Source organism: Thunnus thynnus, chromosome 1 (assembly GCF_963924715.1).
Source record: "Thunnus thynnus chromosome 1, fThuThy2.1, whole genome shotgun sequence".
NCBI classification, from domain to species: Eukaryota; Metazoa; Chordata; class Actinopteri; order Scombriformes; family Scombridae; genus Thunnus; species Thunnus thynnus.
Genome location: NC_089517.1, coordinates 32,105,437 through 32,120,573, shown reverse-complemented (window position 1 = coordinate 32,120,573; position 15,137 = coordinate 32,105,437). Strand labels below are relative to the sequence as shown.

At 38.9% G+C, this 15,137-nt stretch overlaps 1 protein-coding gene across 1 annotated transcript in view; it reads left to right on the top strand.

Annotated features, from left to right (window-relative positions):
* ntrk3b (neurotrophic tyrosine kinase, receptor, type 3b) overlaps positions 1-15,137 on the top strand; it is a 180,450-nt gene that overhangs the window by 98,742 nt on the left and 66,571 nt on the right. Inside the window, exons 9-10 of the mRNA XM_067595824.1 lie at positions 1,697-1,752; positions 3,198-3,300. Coding sequence (XP_067451925.1) covers positions 1,697-1,752; positions 3,198-3,300 — 159 coding nt within the window. The remainder of the gene's footprint in view (positions 1-1,696; positions 1,753-3,197; positions 3,301-15,137) is intronic.

The following is a 15,137-nucleotide window of genomic DNA, read 5'->3' as shown; positions in this document are numbered from 1 at the left end:
CTTCGTCCATCTCCATATGAGGCCATACGTTCTAATCAGCCATGGATTACAAAGCTGCAGCATGGCCAGGGATCCATTAGGCAGGCAATGACTTCATGTTGCCACACATACACACACACAAGCTGCTTGGGGGAGTGAGGCAGGTGAGGGAGAGGTGTTTAGGTGATGAGAGTGTGAAACATTATAGCAGTGGTGTGTGAGGGAGTTCAGCCGTGGAGGGGAGACAGACAGGCTGACTGATACTAATACTGCTGAGGAGAGAGGAGGGCCAAGGGAGGAGAGGAGAGAGGGAGAGAGGGAGGAAGGCTGGGATGGAGGGACAGGGAAATGGCAGTGAGGGCACACACACACATCACACACAGAGCGATGCACTTCAGTGTACTGTGTGAGTCTGAGCCAGTGGCAGCCAGTCTACCATGTGGCCATTAATTTGCCCACAATTACTCTCTGATGTCCTGACTGGAGGCCTCAGACTGGAGTTTCCCCGACACCAGTTCATTCATTTCATGGCTCTGTCTCTCTCCTCTTCTCCTTTACTCCCTAAACCCAAATTATTGATTTTAAGGGTTGTGACCTGTTGTATTTTAAGACAAATATATATTTTAGGATAATTTTGATACATTCATCACATTAAGTTTCTGCTATCTTACCTGCTTCAAAAGGGTTGGGACAGATTTTGTAGATGAAAACATCAAGTTTGGGTTGGTTTGGTGCATTTTACAGCTGATTTAGTTTTTCCTAATTTAAAATTGGGCGCTCTCGGCTGTATGAGCTTCTTTTCTGTTTTTCCGCTTGTATAACTGTGTATAATTATAAAGCAGCTTGGTTTAATTATTCTGTATCTTTGTCCATGTGCAAGCACAAGCATGCATTTGTGCAATTTTAATGAAAAGGATTCCACAATGTCTTTTCTGTTACTTTGATCTGAGGCTTTGCTAAAACTCTAGATGTTCAATTCCAGGTTTTGGTAGCAACCTTGTGACAGAGGTCAGGCTGAAGTTTGCATGCAGGCCTATGACCTAAGACCTCTTACTGACAGCGTTTCATTAGCCTCTTCACATGAAAATGCATTGTTCAAAAATTGTGGAAAATTACTTGCTTTTTATGACACAAAGTACAGTGAAGGCACATTTTTTTTGCTGTATATGCAACCCTCTGGCTATATATGCCCATACATTGACTGGATTCACTTCCTGACAGAAAGGACAATGTCACTCCATGTCAAGAGATGTAATTTTTTTTCAAGGTTAACAAACAAGGAGAGATGCATAAAAGAAAAAAAAAGCACAAAAGAATATTTCCAACTGTCAACTAGACTTTTCACAAAACATTAATAAAACCACTTGGCTTTGTGGAAATATCCCCTGCAAATATGCTCTCAACTATGTACACTTGAGAGCACATGAAGTTGCTTTATTGGAAGTCTTAGACTTATATTGAAACTTGCATGTATAGTTCTACATCACCCGAGGGGTTTCATATGTATGTGATAAGTGAGTGAAAAATAACTTCAGTTTTATACTGTATTTTCCATAGACCAGTGCATGTGAATACACTGCAATAATTATAGGATGAAATCTTACCATAAAAAGTGTGAAACATACTCTGTTTATTACATATGTATTGTAAATGTGTGTGAGCATAAACCACAGCCATTAAAGCTCGCAGCCACTGATGTTGTGTTCTTGTATTCTAGTACCTTCAACGCCGTCAGATGGCGATTCAAGCCGACCAGATGAAGATAAGTTTGGGGTGAGTTTTCTCCTTAATGATGTTGATGAAACAGCTGCTAAAGATGTTGCCCCTGGACTCAGTAGAGAGCTGCTGTATGTTTTAAGACAAATCAAACTGCTTTTTATTTTGTCAAAGGACCACAGCAGGGGTTTGTACTTTGTGTTGACATGCAGCACTGAGGCAAAAAGACAACAACACCAAATGTTACAGCCATTTCTCAAAGTTGTAGGTTTGGACACTAATGATGTTGATGATGGTAACACTGTCCCTCAGTGGCAGTGCTGTTTATGAAATGTTCTGCAATGGGGGGACTCTGTACATTTTCTGAAACTAAAGCTGGTGCTCTATAAAGATTATTTATTGTAGTTTAATAGACAGAAAGAGATGCTAACACTACCATTTTACCACTTTCATGGCAGACATTTTGACTTGTCATGGCAAGAAAAGCACAGGTGCATTTAATAACATTAATGATGGCTGCAGTTCACTGAGGTGTAACAGTTCCAGTTCTCTGGTCAGGTGCACGCTGGACCAGTGGCTTTGCTAACCATAACACCTGAATGGAAAACAGCCATTGTTTGTGTTATTAATATATAATATATAATTAATATATTTCATGATTCTGTAATTTATCCTTTCTTTTCATTGTATATTATTATATGTCTGCATATGTCCCTGTTAATTGTGCTGTTGTCTGTCTTGGCCAGGACACTCTTGTAAAAGAGATTTTTAATCTCAATGAGACTGGTTAAATGAAGGTTAAATACAATAAATAAATAAAAAATTACATACACCCGTGTTTTTCCTGCTATCACAAGTCCAATTATCTGGTGTGAAAAAGATTTACAAAAACATTCACATCACTGTGATGTGCTGTGGATAAAACTTTGAATTTACAGTAACTGACTGTTCGTAAAGCCTCTCCTCCATTAGTTAATGTTGCTAAGCCTGCCAAGCTTTCTGTTCCCACATGGCACATAGGCAGTTTACAAGTATGATGGTCATGGATGGACCACTTGAAAATGTAATAGTAATTTTTGAAACAATTGGTCCTTGGGTTTGAAGCAGAAGAAGACAAAAGCAGATGTTATCCAGATTAGCCGGATTCATATCAGAAATAATTGGTTGTAATGATTATGATGAGCAAGGCTCTTAAGAGGCAGCAGACACTTTTTCAAAATCACGTAGTACAAACAAGTGTGAAAAAGCTGCTGCATTTTTCTCCAAACCGCACTGTGAGTAAGTCTGGCTATAGATGAGGATCATATTTAAATTTTATTCTTTCAGCTGAAATACATCACAGCCAAGACAGGTGTTTAACTGTTTTTTTCCAGACTGCTGTAATATATGAGAAAGCAGTAGTCTCAATCCGGTGGATTAAACTCTGATTTGCAGTATTTAAGGTGATCAGAAATCTGGAAAGGATTACGATGTCCTCTGATGCAGCATTTAATTTCTCTCAGGTTTCCATCGCTGTGGGTTTGGCGGGCTTCGCTTGCGTCCTCCTCCTCGTCCTTTTTGTTCTCATCAACAAATACGGCCGGCGCTCCAAATTCGGTATGAAAGGTAAGTCTACACAAATAGTCAGACAAGCAGATAGGCAGGCAGACAATTAGCTTTGTTAGGGTTTTTTTTTCACTTTCTGCCAGTTGCATCATTGTGCAAAATCCATTCCCCCAGCTAATCTTCTCTTAAAAACCTTTGTGCGCCACAAAATGTACAGATGCAGTTACTGTAGAAATCCTACTTTTTACTGCATGTTTACTGTACAGCACTCAAGCCATATCCCCAAAGAGGACTCATTCGGAAAATAAAGTTTTTTCCCTTTGGAAAGGACAATTAATGATCTCGGTGTTGTGTTGCAGCATGCCAAATGTGGAGGAGTTCTGCTAAAGGCTTTACATTTGCAATCACCCATCAAATACATACATGCAGACAACAAGATCAATATGAAAGGACAGTGCACATGCAAACAAGGTCAATGCACTGTACATACACCTCATACTCTCACTGTGTCTGCTGTGTAGAACGATCGCAGAAGGAATCCTGAATTAATTAGTGGGCTCGGCGCTGTCGATCATGCTGAGGAATTCAGTAGGATTAATATGGCTTTTGTGCATGCTGAGCTTTCATTTTGGGTCAGCTCCAGGTTTTTGCTTATCTCTCTGGCGTTGGTGTTGTGGAAGAGGCACAAGCCTTCAGAGCGCTGATCTAGGAACAGAGAGCAGAGCAGAGAGGAGAGGACAGTAGCGGCCTCAGGTCTTGTGATTCAGGTTCAAGTGTTTGCCCACCTGGACGCCAGCTCCAGCTCTTATAATTTGGCAGGCTGACTGATGGGGTGTGCTCGTGTGTGGTGTTTTGGGGTGAGTTTGTATATCACTCATGACAAGGTGCATGGATTCAAGCTTAAGATCCTTCTTCATATGGATTTCTTCTCTGTCTGCTTGTCTGTCTACTTTCTCTACATACAGTATCTGTCTTTTTCTACCATTTGCCATCTTTTTCTTTAATCCAACAGTATGTTCAAATAACATGCCACCATGACTCATCACCTCAAACTGGGCATGTTCTTCATTTCATACTGTAAGCATGGTCTAAAGTGGCATTAGCTGCCACCACCCCTTAATTACCTACTTTACAGGATTAGAGTTAGTTACTTACCTCGGTAAAGAACTCTCTGCTGTAATTATTTAGGGGGCGGCAATTACTGCATTGGCTTAAAGCTGGCTCTAATCAAGGATGAGTCTTGTAGCTAATGAGGCTTTACAGACGTGCTTGTAATGTCATGGCAAGTCATATGAATTTAAGCAGTGCAGACAAACTCGTCGGACATAAAGAAAACAAAAGTCACAAATCCTGATGAAAAAAAAAAGATAAAAAAAGCAAGATGACATGACAGGCAGTGTTTGTATATATGTGATAAGATTTAATTGGTGCCACAGCCGCCTGCTAATGATGCATCATTTTACACAACACAAGTTTAATATTTATGATACCCACCTGCAACCATGAGAGTGATTTGTATTTAATTCACAGTCCACCTGGAACCAGTGTTACAGCACTGCCTGATTCTAAACACTTGCTCTCACATAAAAGGAAGCACAGGTTCATACCGCCGGCAGCATTGAGAGCTTAGCATGTTTTAATGCTCAGAGCACCTTGTGTTACTGTAAGAGTTATTTCAACTCTTAGCAAAAGGGTGCTTCAAATTCAGTTTCAGTACACTCCAAGCAGGAGTATTGAAGAAGGTAATTTATCTCTTTGATGGCAAGGTCCAAAGTTCTCTTGGACACTGTAGGGCATTTTTTAAAAATTGCATTGCAGGGCTATCTCAATGAGAACCACACAGTTCTTTCAGCTACGCTCACTGCTTCGTACAAAGTGTTAAGATTAGCTGCTTTGCTAAAGGGCACCTCAACATGTTCTGTCAACGGACTGAAATGCATTTTTCAACATTTTTCTCTGCTCGTATTTTTCCTAGAGTAATTTCAACTAAACTGCCACACAAATAGTTTTTGAAATTACTGTAATAGCGCAGTAAAAGGAGGAATGTTGAAGGCTGGGCAAATTATTGGGTTGAGCTATTACTGTTGCTGAATTTGAGTATTTTTCCCCAGTTTTCACATAACGGTCAGTGTTATGAGGACCGTGTACTGCAGCTTATGATGTACAGGATGATTATTCACTACTGTTACAGCTTTGTTCTACATTATTGCTGCCATAATACTAAGCTTTATGTCCTCATGACATAATTAATAAATTAGATGCATCATTATCATGTAGTGCTGCCATGGTTTCTCTTTTCATTTTTTATAAGGTAGTAGTTTGTAGCACTTGACTGTGGTTCGGTTTAAATAGAGATGCTGCTATCTCCACTGTCACTGTGAGTGATTGGAGGTATAAAAGACTTAAAGGGAGGTGATGTCAGTATGGGCTCTTTCAGGACCTCAAACTGTTCTGTACAAAGACCTTATTTGTCCAGTGTGTGTGTGTGTGTGTGTGTGTGTGTGTGCGTGTGTGTGTGTATGTTTTGCCCCTCCCACTCTTGTTCTGGAGAATCAGCTGGAAGGCCTGAAGAAGTCATTACCTTTGGATGGAGCCATAATGGATTTTCGCTCCACTAAATCACTGTGGCTCTTTTGGTTGTTGGAGTTTGATCACCGACCGTTCTGGGCATCCAATAAAAACTCAGTTTTTCTTTTTTTTTTTTTTCCTTTTATGTGGTTGGAGTGTGTGTGTGTGTGTGTGTGTGTGTGTGTGTGTGTGTGTGTGTGTGTGTGTGTGTGTGTGTGTGTGTGTGTGTGAACTACATTCAATTGATTTGCTAGCATTTCAAGGCCCACCGCCAGGTCCATCCACTGGCTGCCCTGCATTTACAGCTCTTACTGATACACTGCTCAGTTTATATGGTTGTAATTATGGTTGTTATGAAAGGTACTTTCTTCCTGTCTGTGTGTGTTTTCATGTGTGCTTATGCACATGTGTGCACATGAAAATGGACTTGTACTGTAGATAACTTGTTGCTCTGATCAATATGTTGTCAACTTACCTCCCAGCTAAAATATTTTGCAGTTTAAGCAAGAGGCTCATCTTTCATCTTGTGATTCACACCAGTGGGTTTTGAAGTGTCTTTGACAGAGAGTTTTGTCAGCAGGGAATCAATAATACTTCTTTAGAAAAAGACACTCAGCATGTCAGTAATAAGTATTATGCTCCCCTGTCATCTTTTCTTATGTTCTGGTAGAAAATTACCCTGCTGCTGTAAGAGCAGCCACTAAAGTTAAGTATAAGTAGTAACAAAAGTATATCATTTTGTCACCTCACTCATCTTCTCAATAAAACCTTCTCAAAATGGAGATCCATGCCTGGGGTTTCCATACATTTTGAACCTATTAGGGTACATATCTATTCTCAGACAGAGTGCAGTACCTGATTTTATAAACTGTTACTGACTGCAAAATTTAAATACCTTATAAACCAAACCATGACATGTGTTTTCTAGCTTCATTCTAGCATGGGTGCACACACTTTCAGAAAAGCTGGGGATAAGGAGCCATTCACACACCTAAAAGTGATTAAAATAATTAGGTTATCAAGAAAATACAATTGTAAAAAGGAACTGACTGATACTTGATAAGTTCCGGTGTATTCTGATTCTCATTTGATATTCTGTCTCACAGAGTTTTTGTCATTAGTACAATACTTACACAGATTTGAATTTTGGAAATAAAACCATTTTGATCTAATTCTGAGGGTCCCGATAGGGCTTTGGAATCAGTGCCACATTGTGCTGCATTCTGGGTATTTCTGGGGCTCATCCACAATAGTTGTTGGCAGCTGCTGTGTGTTTACATAAGGAGCAGATGATACAGGCACTATTTTTGGCTGCATTTCACTCCAGAGTTTAGACTCAAAATATAGAGACAGAGGTAACATTTCAGGAGGAGCTGACAAATGATGGAAGAACTGAATTGTGAGGCATTCATGTTAGTTGGTGGTTATCAATCAGAAGTTTAAAGATGGATGTTTCTTGAACTCCCTAAAACTTGATGTATTTCTTTCTTTGTATAGCTGTGTTATTTTTAGTTTATGACCTACAGTACATCAGCACAGCTTTCATATACACTTTCTTGTGGTGCCCTCAACCTTTGCTGTCATTTAGATTCTAGTGGAATAGAGTATAGTCTTCCTCACCACAACCATCCTTACCTGTGGAAGTGATTTTAGAAGTGCAGGATTTTAAACTGTCATCATCAAAATGTGGTCATTTATTTATGTATTTATTGGGACCATGTACAGTGTTAAACATAAATGTTACCATTTGATGTACTGTACCAGAGTTAGCTTATAGCTTCATCTGTAGTCCCTTAGGCAGGTCAAAATCAAGTGTGAAATTACATGAAATTAGACCTGCAATGATTTGTCAATGAATTGATTAGTCAAATGTCAGAACAGTAATCTGCAATAGTTGTGATATTCTATTGATTGTTTTTATTGATTTTTATTGAGAAAAATTCACTGGTTCCAATGTCTGGAATGTGAATATTTCCTGTTTTGTATAATAGTAGACTGAACATCTTTTGGACTGGATTTGGACAAAACAAGCAATTTAAAGACATTCTGTTGACCAAGCAATTAATCCATTAATCAGGAAAATAATCAGCAGAATAATTGATAATGAAAATAAGCAGTAGCAGCAGTTAGTTGCAGTTGCACAATAAATCACACCTACTGTATCTCCATTTGTTATTCACTTTTTTTCATGTGGCCTTGTGACAAACAGTACTTTTAGGCCATTGTGCCTGTTGGATAAATAACACACACGTCTGTAGTTGCAGAATGCATCTGAAACAAAAGTGGCCGTGAGTCTTTAACCCTATTAATACTATGAGATTTGAAATGCTGACTGAAGCAAATGACTGACCCAGAAATGCTGAGACACCAAGAAGTCAGGGTCAGATGAGGCAGAGTTTGAGGGACCAGGTAGCAGATTACATGTGAGTCAAGGTGAGCAGACACTGCTCACATTTAATCAAATTTATCCATCTAGCCATTTAGTGTGTTTCTCAACAGTGACAGTGACAGTAATAGCGTTTCTCAGAGTGCACAGGTAGGTTTCTCTCAGTGATCAGAAGAGCATGTTGGCTGCTGTGAGAACTGAACTTGTGACATTTTTAAGACATTAGCCTGTCCACTCTCATTGTTTGATTATCAAAACAGACAGTTTTCAAGTTTTTAGACACACAGATAAACATGTAGGTAAATGAAGGAAATCCACTAACACACACTCATACATGCACACCTACACTGACACACTTATACACAAACTGTACCCTGCGGCAGCCTGCCAGCCTCTGTGATCCAGGCGTGTGTGTCAGGGCAGCTTACCCTCCTCTCCGCTACATTACCTGAACCAGGCCTGGGGATGATCAGCCCACACACACACTCATGCACACACACTGCAGCATTTACTGCATCACTGCCTCGCTTGTCCTCCAGTGGCCAGAGTGAGCTCTGCCGCCAAGCAGTGAAACATGTCCACCAATAGACAGACAGACAGACAGACAGACAGACACTTTGATCATTGCGTCTATACCAAGTCAAGCAAATTTTCTGCTTCTGCTATCTGCTATCTTTCAATTAAATGTGTCTTACTTGCCTTCCTAAGTGGACCAACTGTTAAAAAATAGAAACTGAGTCAATTAAACATACAATATAAATGCAATGAAGAGTCATTCTATGTGAATGTAATGTCATCTCTGGGTGTTAGTATGGTTACTATTCAACTAAGGTCCATTTTAGTCTGAGAAATTTCGGAAAATCAAACAAATCTTTGCTAAATGTATGGATAATATTTCATGATCATGGCTGCATTCATCATTTTCATTGCATAACAGAAAAGTGTCTTTTAAGCAATGAAAGTGACATAACTTGTTTTTCAGGGCTTTCCATAAAATATTGCCTTGTGCACTGATTTGACCAAATTTAAGAAAATAAAATGAATGAGTGAATAAAATTAATCATTTAGGTCTAACGGCCAATTTAGGAGCTTGTACATTTATACTTATATAAATTTATTTTAATGTTTATTATAACAAAAAAAATCATACTTATATGACAGTATAAGTATGATTTTTTAATACATATAATTTATATGACAATTTAAATACATGTGTGATGGCAATGACAAAAGAATTGGCAAAAGGGAAATGTTCATCAGTTAAAGAAGTGATTTTGATCAATATATATTTTGAAAAAAAGCTTTGTTATTGGCACTAAATGAAAAAAAACTGTATTGAATGTGTGAATTCACACTAAATCACAGAGGGAAGAAATGTGCGAACACATTAACACGCTCACTGATCTTGTGCAAATGGAGACTTTTAAATGGAGGAAAAAACACGTTTGGCTTCTCTCATTTTGGACAGATGTTTTATGGATGTTTTAGAAGCCTTTTTTTGAAGTGTGGCATATGAGACTTTGCTGCCACATAAATTGTTGAAGATATATATTTTTTTAAGTTGTTCTTATATTGTTTAAATAATAGTTTTTTCTCCATTATATCTTTGTCTGAAGTAATTGTAACTTAAAAGATCTATACGGAGATCATTTTAAACATTTTCCATCTGCATTCAGGTTTTGCAACTTAACACGTCAAATCACATGTAAAAATGCTCTGCGTCATCAGCAGATACAAATACACAAACCTCGTGTCTTTCCTGCACAAATGGTGTTTACCCTTTGCTCAGTTGCTACAGCCCCAGCCATCTTAATTGGCTGTAATTTATTCTTCTGAACGCATGCGACAGATGGGGACTGCCAAGAAAACATCAACAGGCACACCGGGAAGTGCTTCTTTTTCTTTTTTAAAAGTCCTTGTTGTCATATCTCTTCCCAGAAAAGACAGCAGTTTTTAGGAAGTAAAGTCCATCTTCCATCATCTCTGTCGTCATCTTCTGTTATTTTTCAGGTTATATCTGCTGCTGCTGCAGACTGCCAGCGCTTTTAGCGAACCCTAAAAGGAATGCTGCCTGCAACCTCTCAGGCACAGCATGATGTCACGTGTCTTTCTTTTCTCTTTGCACCTTGTATAGAAAATGAAAATACAAAAAAGGGTTGTTTACTTATTTATCTGACTTAAAAGTTGCATGAGAGCCTTCCCTAGGACTTTGACTGTGGTGCTGTCTATCCCTGGATGGATATAGAGTGCAGAGTGGCCTGAGGTTGTTGCTGTGGACATGCTGTTCCTGGGACAAATAGGATTGCTATTTTTTGTTTTTATTTTATTTTGGACTTAGGACTGTCAGCACTAGACTGCTAATAGCTAAGTGCTTTCTGTCCTCTCGGTGTCTTTCTGCAGAGCTGTATACTGCACCACTGTGCCACACATTATAAAGTAAAGTAACTCCCAGTAAAAGGCCAGGCTTGCTGAGTGGTCTTGTTGAATGCACTTTGACTGGGTGTTTGGAAGCAGTTTTTGCTATCAATAGTTCAGTAGGTTGTCTGCGGCCTTCTCAGTTGAACAACAGCTTAATATAGCGACTTTAAAATGTCAAGATATAGTAGAATACAGATGTAGGAGAAGCTACACTTTTCTACTGCAGTGTTTCTGAACTGCTGCAGCAATTTGGCTCTGTCCCCGAGGGGGAACTGTTCAGAAAATATCATGTTTGCTCTTTTTTTCAGCCATGTAAAGATACAAGGACTAGCCGTGTGAAAGACACGAGCATTTTGTTTTATAATGAATACAAATGTAGTTACACTGTAAACCATTTAAGAGGCAGAGCTGTCTTCTGCACAGCTGAACAATAGGTCCATGAAAATGCATCAGGGATAACTACATTGTACTGACTACATTGTACTTCCATGTTTCAATTAGTATTGATCTGGAAAACTTGCATCGATGCCAATCCAATATTCTTAAATTAGCAGAATATTTCATATTTTATATTATTTTTGAATTTTACACCTTTTTAAAACTTTATTTAGCTTGTGTAGCACCACAATTATTAAATTTATCCTGCACAATACACCCACTATCTTTTGTCAGCCAATTTACTGTTGGCCAGGTTTCTTTTGAGGATCTGAGTTGTTATTCTTATTGATAGCAGACTAACAAGGGGGGAAATTTGTAGAATGAATTTCTTGACTGGAATTCAAGATAATGCTTCACAATGTAAATCACGTGACATGCACATAATGGATAGAGATGTATTCATGCATATTTTTTTGTTTTTCAAGGTGAGAGAATCTCCATCAGCTCTGCAAGTAATCATAAACACAAGAATTTCTGTCTTGAACTCTCATTCAACCTCCCTACCATACAGTATTCCCTATCCTGGAGGACTTTGCTAATGATTATTGCACTTATATTCTCTGCAATTTACATGTGGCCTTGAAATAGACTCATGGCGTATAGTGCTGATGAGTTTCCTCCAAGTTAATGAACATTAAGGGACTGAGTCTCACCAGACAAACCTCTTGGAGTACGGCAAACTCAGCTTGGACAGCACTCCCCACATCCTGGAATACAGGACTGACTGTTCAATTTTGGCTACACAGTGTCAGCAGATGCTGCCCTTGTTGTTACCATGAAACAAGCCATGTTAAAGGCTGGTTGTGACTAAAAAATATGAATATGAAAGCAGATACAGTAGAGGGTGCCTTAGCGGAAGAAACTTTGCTTTTGAAAGTAACTTGCACTGTAAAAGGAGCCCCACAAACATGCTGAATAGAGAGTTGTAGCTTAGTCATAAACCTCAACATTTCAGCCCTTTGTTCAACTCCTAAAACATTTGGCAAGACTCCAGTTTGGATTTTCTACTTGTGGAGGGAGACGTTTTGCTCATTACACCTCACGAGAGAGCATCAACTCAGGGTCTGATATGATATTCCTGCATCCAATTTTTCAAAGACTGAAAGAGAGAGGCATGCTGTGACAGCGTTTAAGCCCACCTCTAACTGCTACTTCATTCAGTGTGAATTTTAGCCACTGGCCCAGCAAGCAGCTCATGTTATGTAACAGCCAAATGTAGGGTGCCGCATACTCACTCCTACGCTGGATCGGATTGTGATTCTTTTATACTGACAGATACAAAATACCAGCTATTGCACTGAAATTAATTTCTTTGCTAAATCGGTGATGATGTGACTGTTAATAATGTTTAATAATGACAAGATTCTATATATATAACTGTGAGAATATTTAACATTGACAGTACTCCATTATATGTTTGACAGCAGCATATCCTGATATGTGTTTAATGGTGACATATTATATTATATATCATATGACAGTAAAAGTAATCTATTATATGCACAAATAAGCATGACAATATTGCATCATAGGTTTAGTAGTGACAGTACTCCTCTACAGCATACATTTAACAATGTTTGTACTATATGTTTGATAGTAGCACATTCTGAAGATTCAAAGGTTGTATTTGTGACATGCTTATAAAATATGTGCAGTGAAATGCAGGGTGGCACCCTCTTGAGACTGTACTAAAAAGGCTAATGTGTAAAAACAGAGTTCACTATCCTGAAACCCTGAGGAAATGAGCTTTTTTCCCTTATTCTTCTATATTATTAATGTTGACAAATGCTTACCTACATATTATATAACAGTAAAATAAGCACATATAAGATTGACAGTATAGTACAATACTACAGTATAGTGACAACTTCCTACTGTTATATACGGTAAAGGTGTTCTACTATAAAATATATACATATACGAATTACAATATTGTATCATGGATTTATTAGACAGCCCAATATTCTGCAATGTTTATTTGTTCTGCATATATTAATATCGATATTATTTTAACAGTTACATTTTTCCACTATACACTGTATTATATCACAGTGAAAGTATTTTACTATACACACATTATTTTGCGATGTGTGTAATAAAGACAGTACTACAGTAGAATAACTTTGGAGTGTATGTGTAATAGTGAATAAACTATCTCTCTATCCATATCCTAAAGGTTGAGAACCACTGTTCTAAAAAAATCTTGGTACAAACTGCACTTTTAGATTGACTGCACAGCATGTATCTTTCTATAGTAACTCTGAATTCATCAGGCAGCTTTCATTCTGTTAAATATGGAGCTGTCTTTCCATCAGCTAGACTTCCCATCTCCCCATGTTCCCATCAGCCTCTCCCCGGTTTGCATTAACACACCTCTGGGCCTGGTAGACCACAGTCTCTGTGTTATAGATAGAGAAGAAGCCTCCATCTTTCATAAGGGTGGTTAAAGTTTTAGCTCTAGAGAGTAATTGTTGTGTAATCACAACTAGGGGATTAATTATTAATAGAAGCATGCACACACACAGAACACATACACACAAAATGCATCTCCTCGAATCTCTTTCTGCATCTCACCATCTCTGTCTCTTTGCTGTTCCTCTATTTGTGTCTCGCTCTCTCTCTCCCTGTACCTTTCTCCCCATATGTCTCACGATTACTGTAGCTCATCTTTTCCTCTCTCTCTTTTTCTCCCTCTCTCTTTCCACTTTAATGGAGTTAGTGAGCACCGAGGATAAAACAATTAAAACAAAATTCATTTGAATGAATTAAAGAGTAAGGAGCTGCAGTAGCTGACACTTCTGAGGCAAGACGAATTATCCTGCATGGCTGGTTTAGTAGCATTTTACAGTGGCCTTGTCCCACCTAATTAACCTGTGTATTAACCCGTGGAAAAGCATTGTTAGTACACAATAATGCAAAAGAGATGGGGGATAAATACGTGAGGAAGGAAACAGTTTCTGCTCTGTGTTAATATTGCTCTGGACCCTTCTGATGGACTTAGTTGGGTAGCGTACAGCTGTTACTTGTTAGCCTTGAATAACAAGTCACCTTCCCATCATCTCCATACATTTTCCAATATTTTCCAGTGAGGAGCAACAGGAGATGCACAAGGTTTGCAGATCGGCTTACGAAAGACTTCAGTGGCTGTTAAGGAAATGGCAAGGCCATCTGTGCTGCTCTAAGAGGGTGTGAAATGAAGATGGAGAGTGTGTCACACGGCGATGAGGGGTCATTACTGGCTCCTCAAAGACAGCAGATTATGTCAATTTTACAGGTCACAGTCTTGTGGGTCACCACATTTTTTATGTGCCCCGTCTCTGTGACACCTTAACACTTGGTAATGAGTCCAGAAGTGTCTGGAGTTCAAATGTGCATTAAGAGCTGTGATGCTCAGGAATAGCAACTAAACGGGTGTCACTGGCAATGATTAGATGCAGCCAGATGGCATCAGGATGTTGCTTCTTGTGCTCAGAGTCACAGCGACAATCACTCTCTCTCTCCTGGCAGATTGTCACTTTATGTGTTTATATGTGGTGAAATGACTGAAAACACCCTGTAGGTTGTACATCCTGCTACCTCAGTAGCGCCATTTGTATTTGACTGGGCTGTCTGATCCAGAGCAGTTTGCAATGCTGTTGAAGGATTTTTCCTTCAACCCTGTTCATACTCTGTTCTGCTGCTGACCCTGACCTCTGACCTGTCTGTTGAGAGTAGTATGAGAAAACAGGAATTCCCTGCAGGAAACCATTCAGTATTAGTGAGTAAGCCAGTAAGCACTTAGGCCCTTGACAGGACTTTTTGTAGACAGAATGCACTCTGATTTTGTGCAATGTTGAAGCCACTGGATGTATAAATGGAGGTGAAATGCTCTTTTCATCAAGTCTTTTTAAAAATTAATTTCCATAATCCAGTTTGTTATGGTCAAAAAGGTCTGAGGTGAAACAATGGAAATTGTTTTTGCCATGAAGTTACATGTATGTTTTGTTTATGTGTCAGGCCTTTAATTGCAAATAAAAGGGCACAGAGCTTTAGTTTGGTGAACACACACATGCGCACCTGTCCAAAATGACATAAACACCTCTCATAT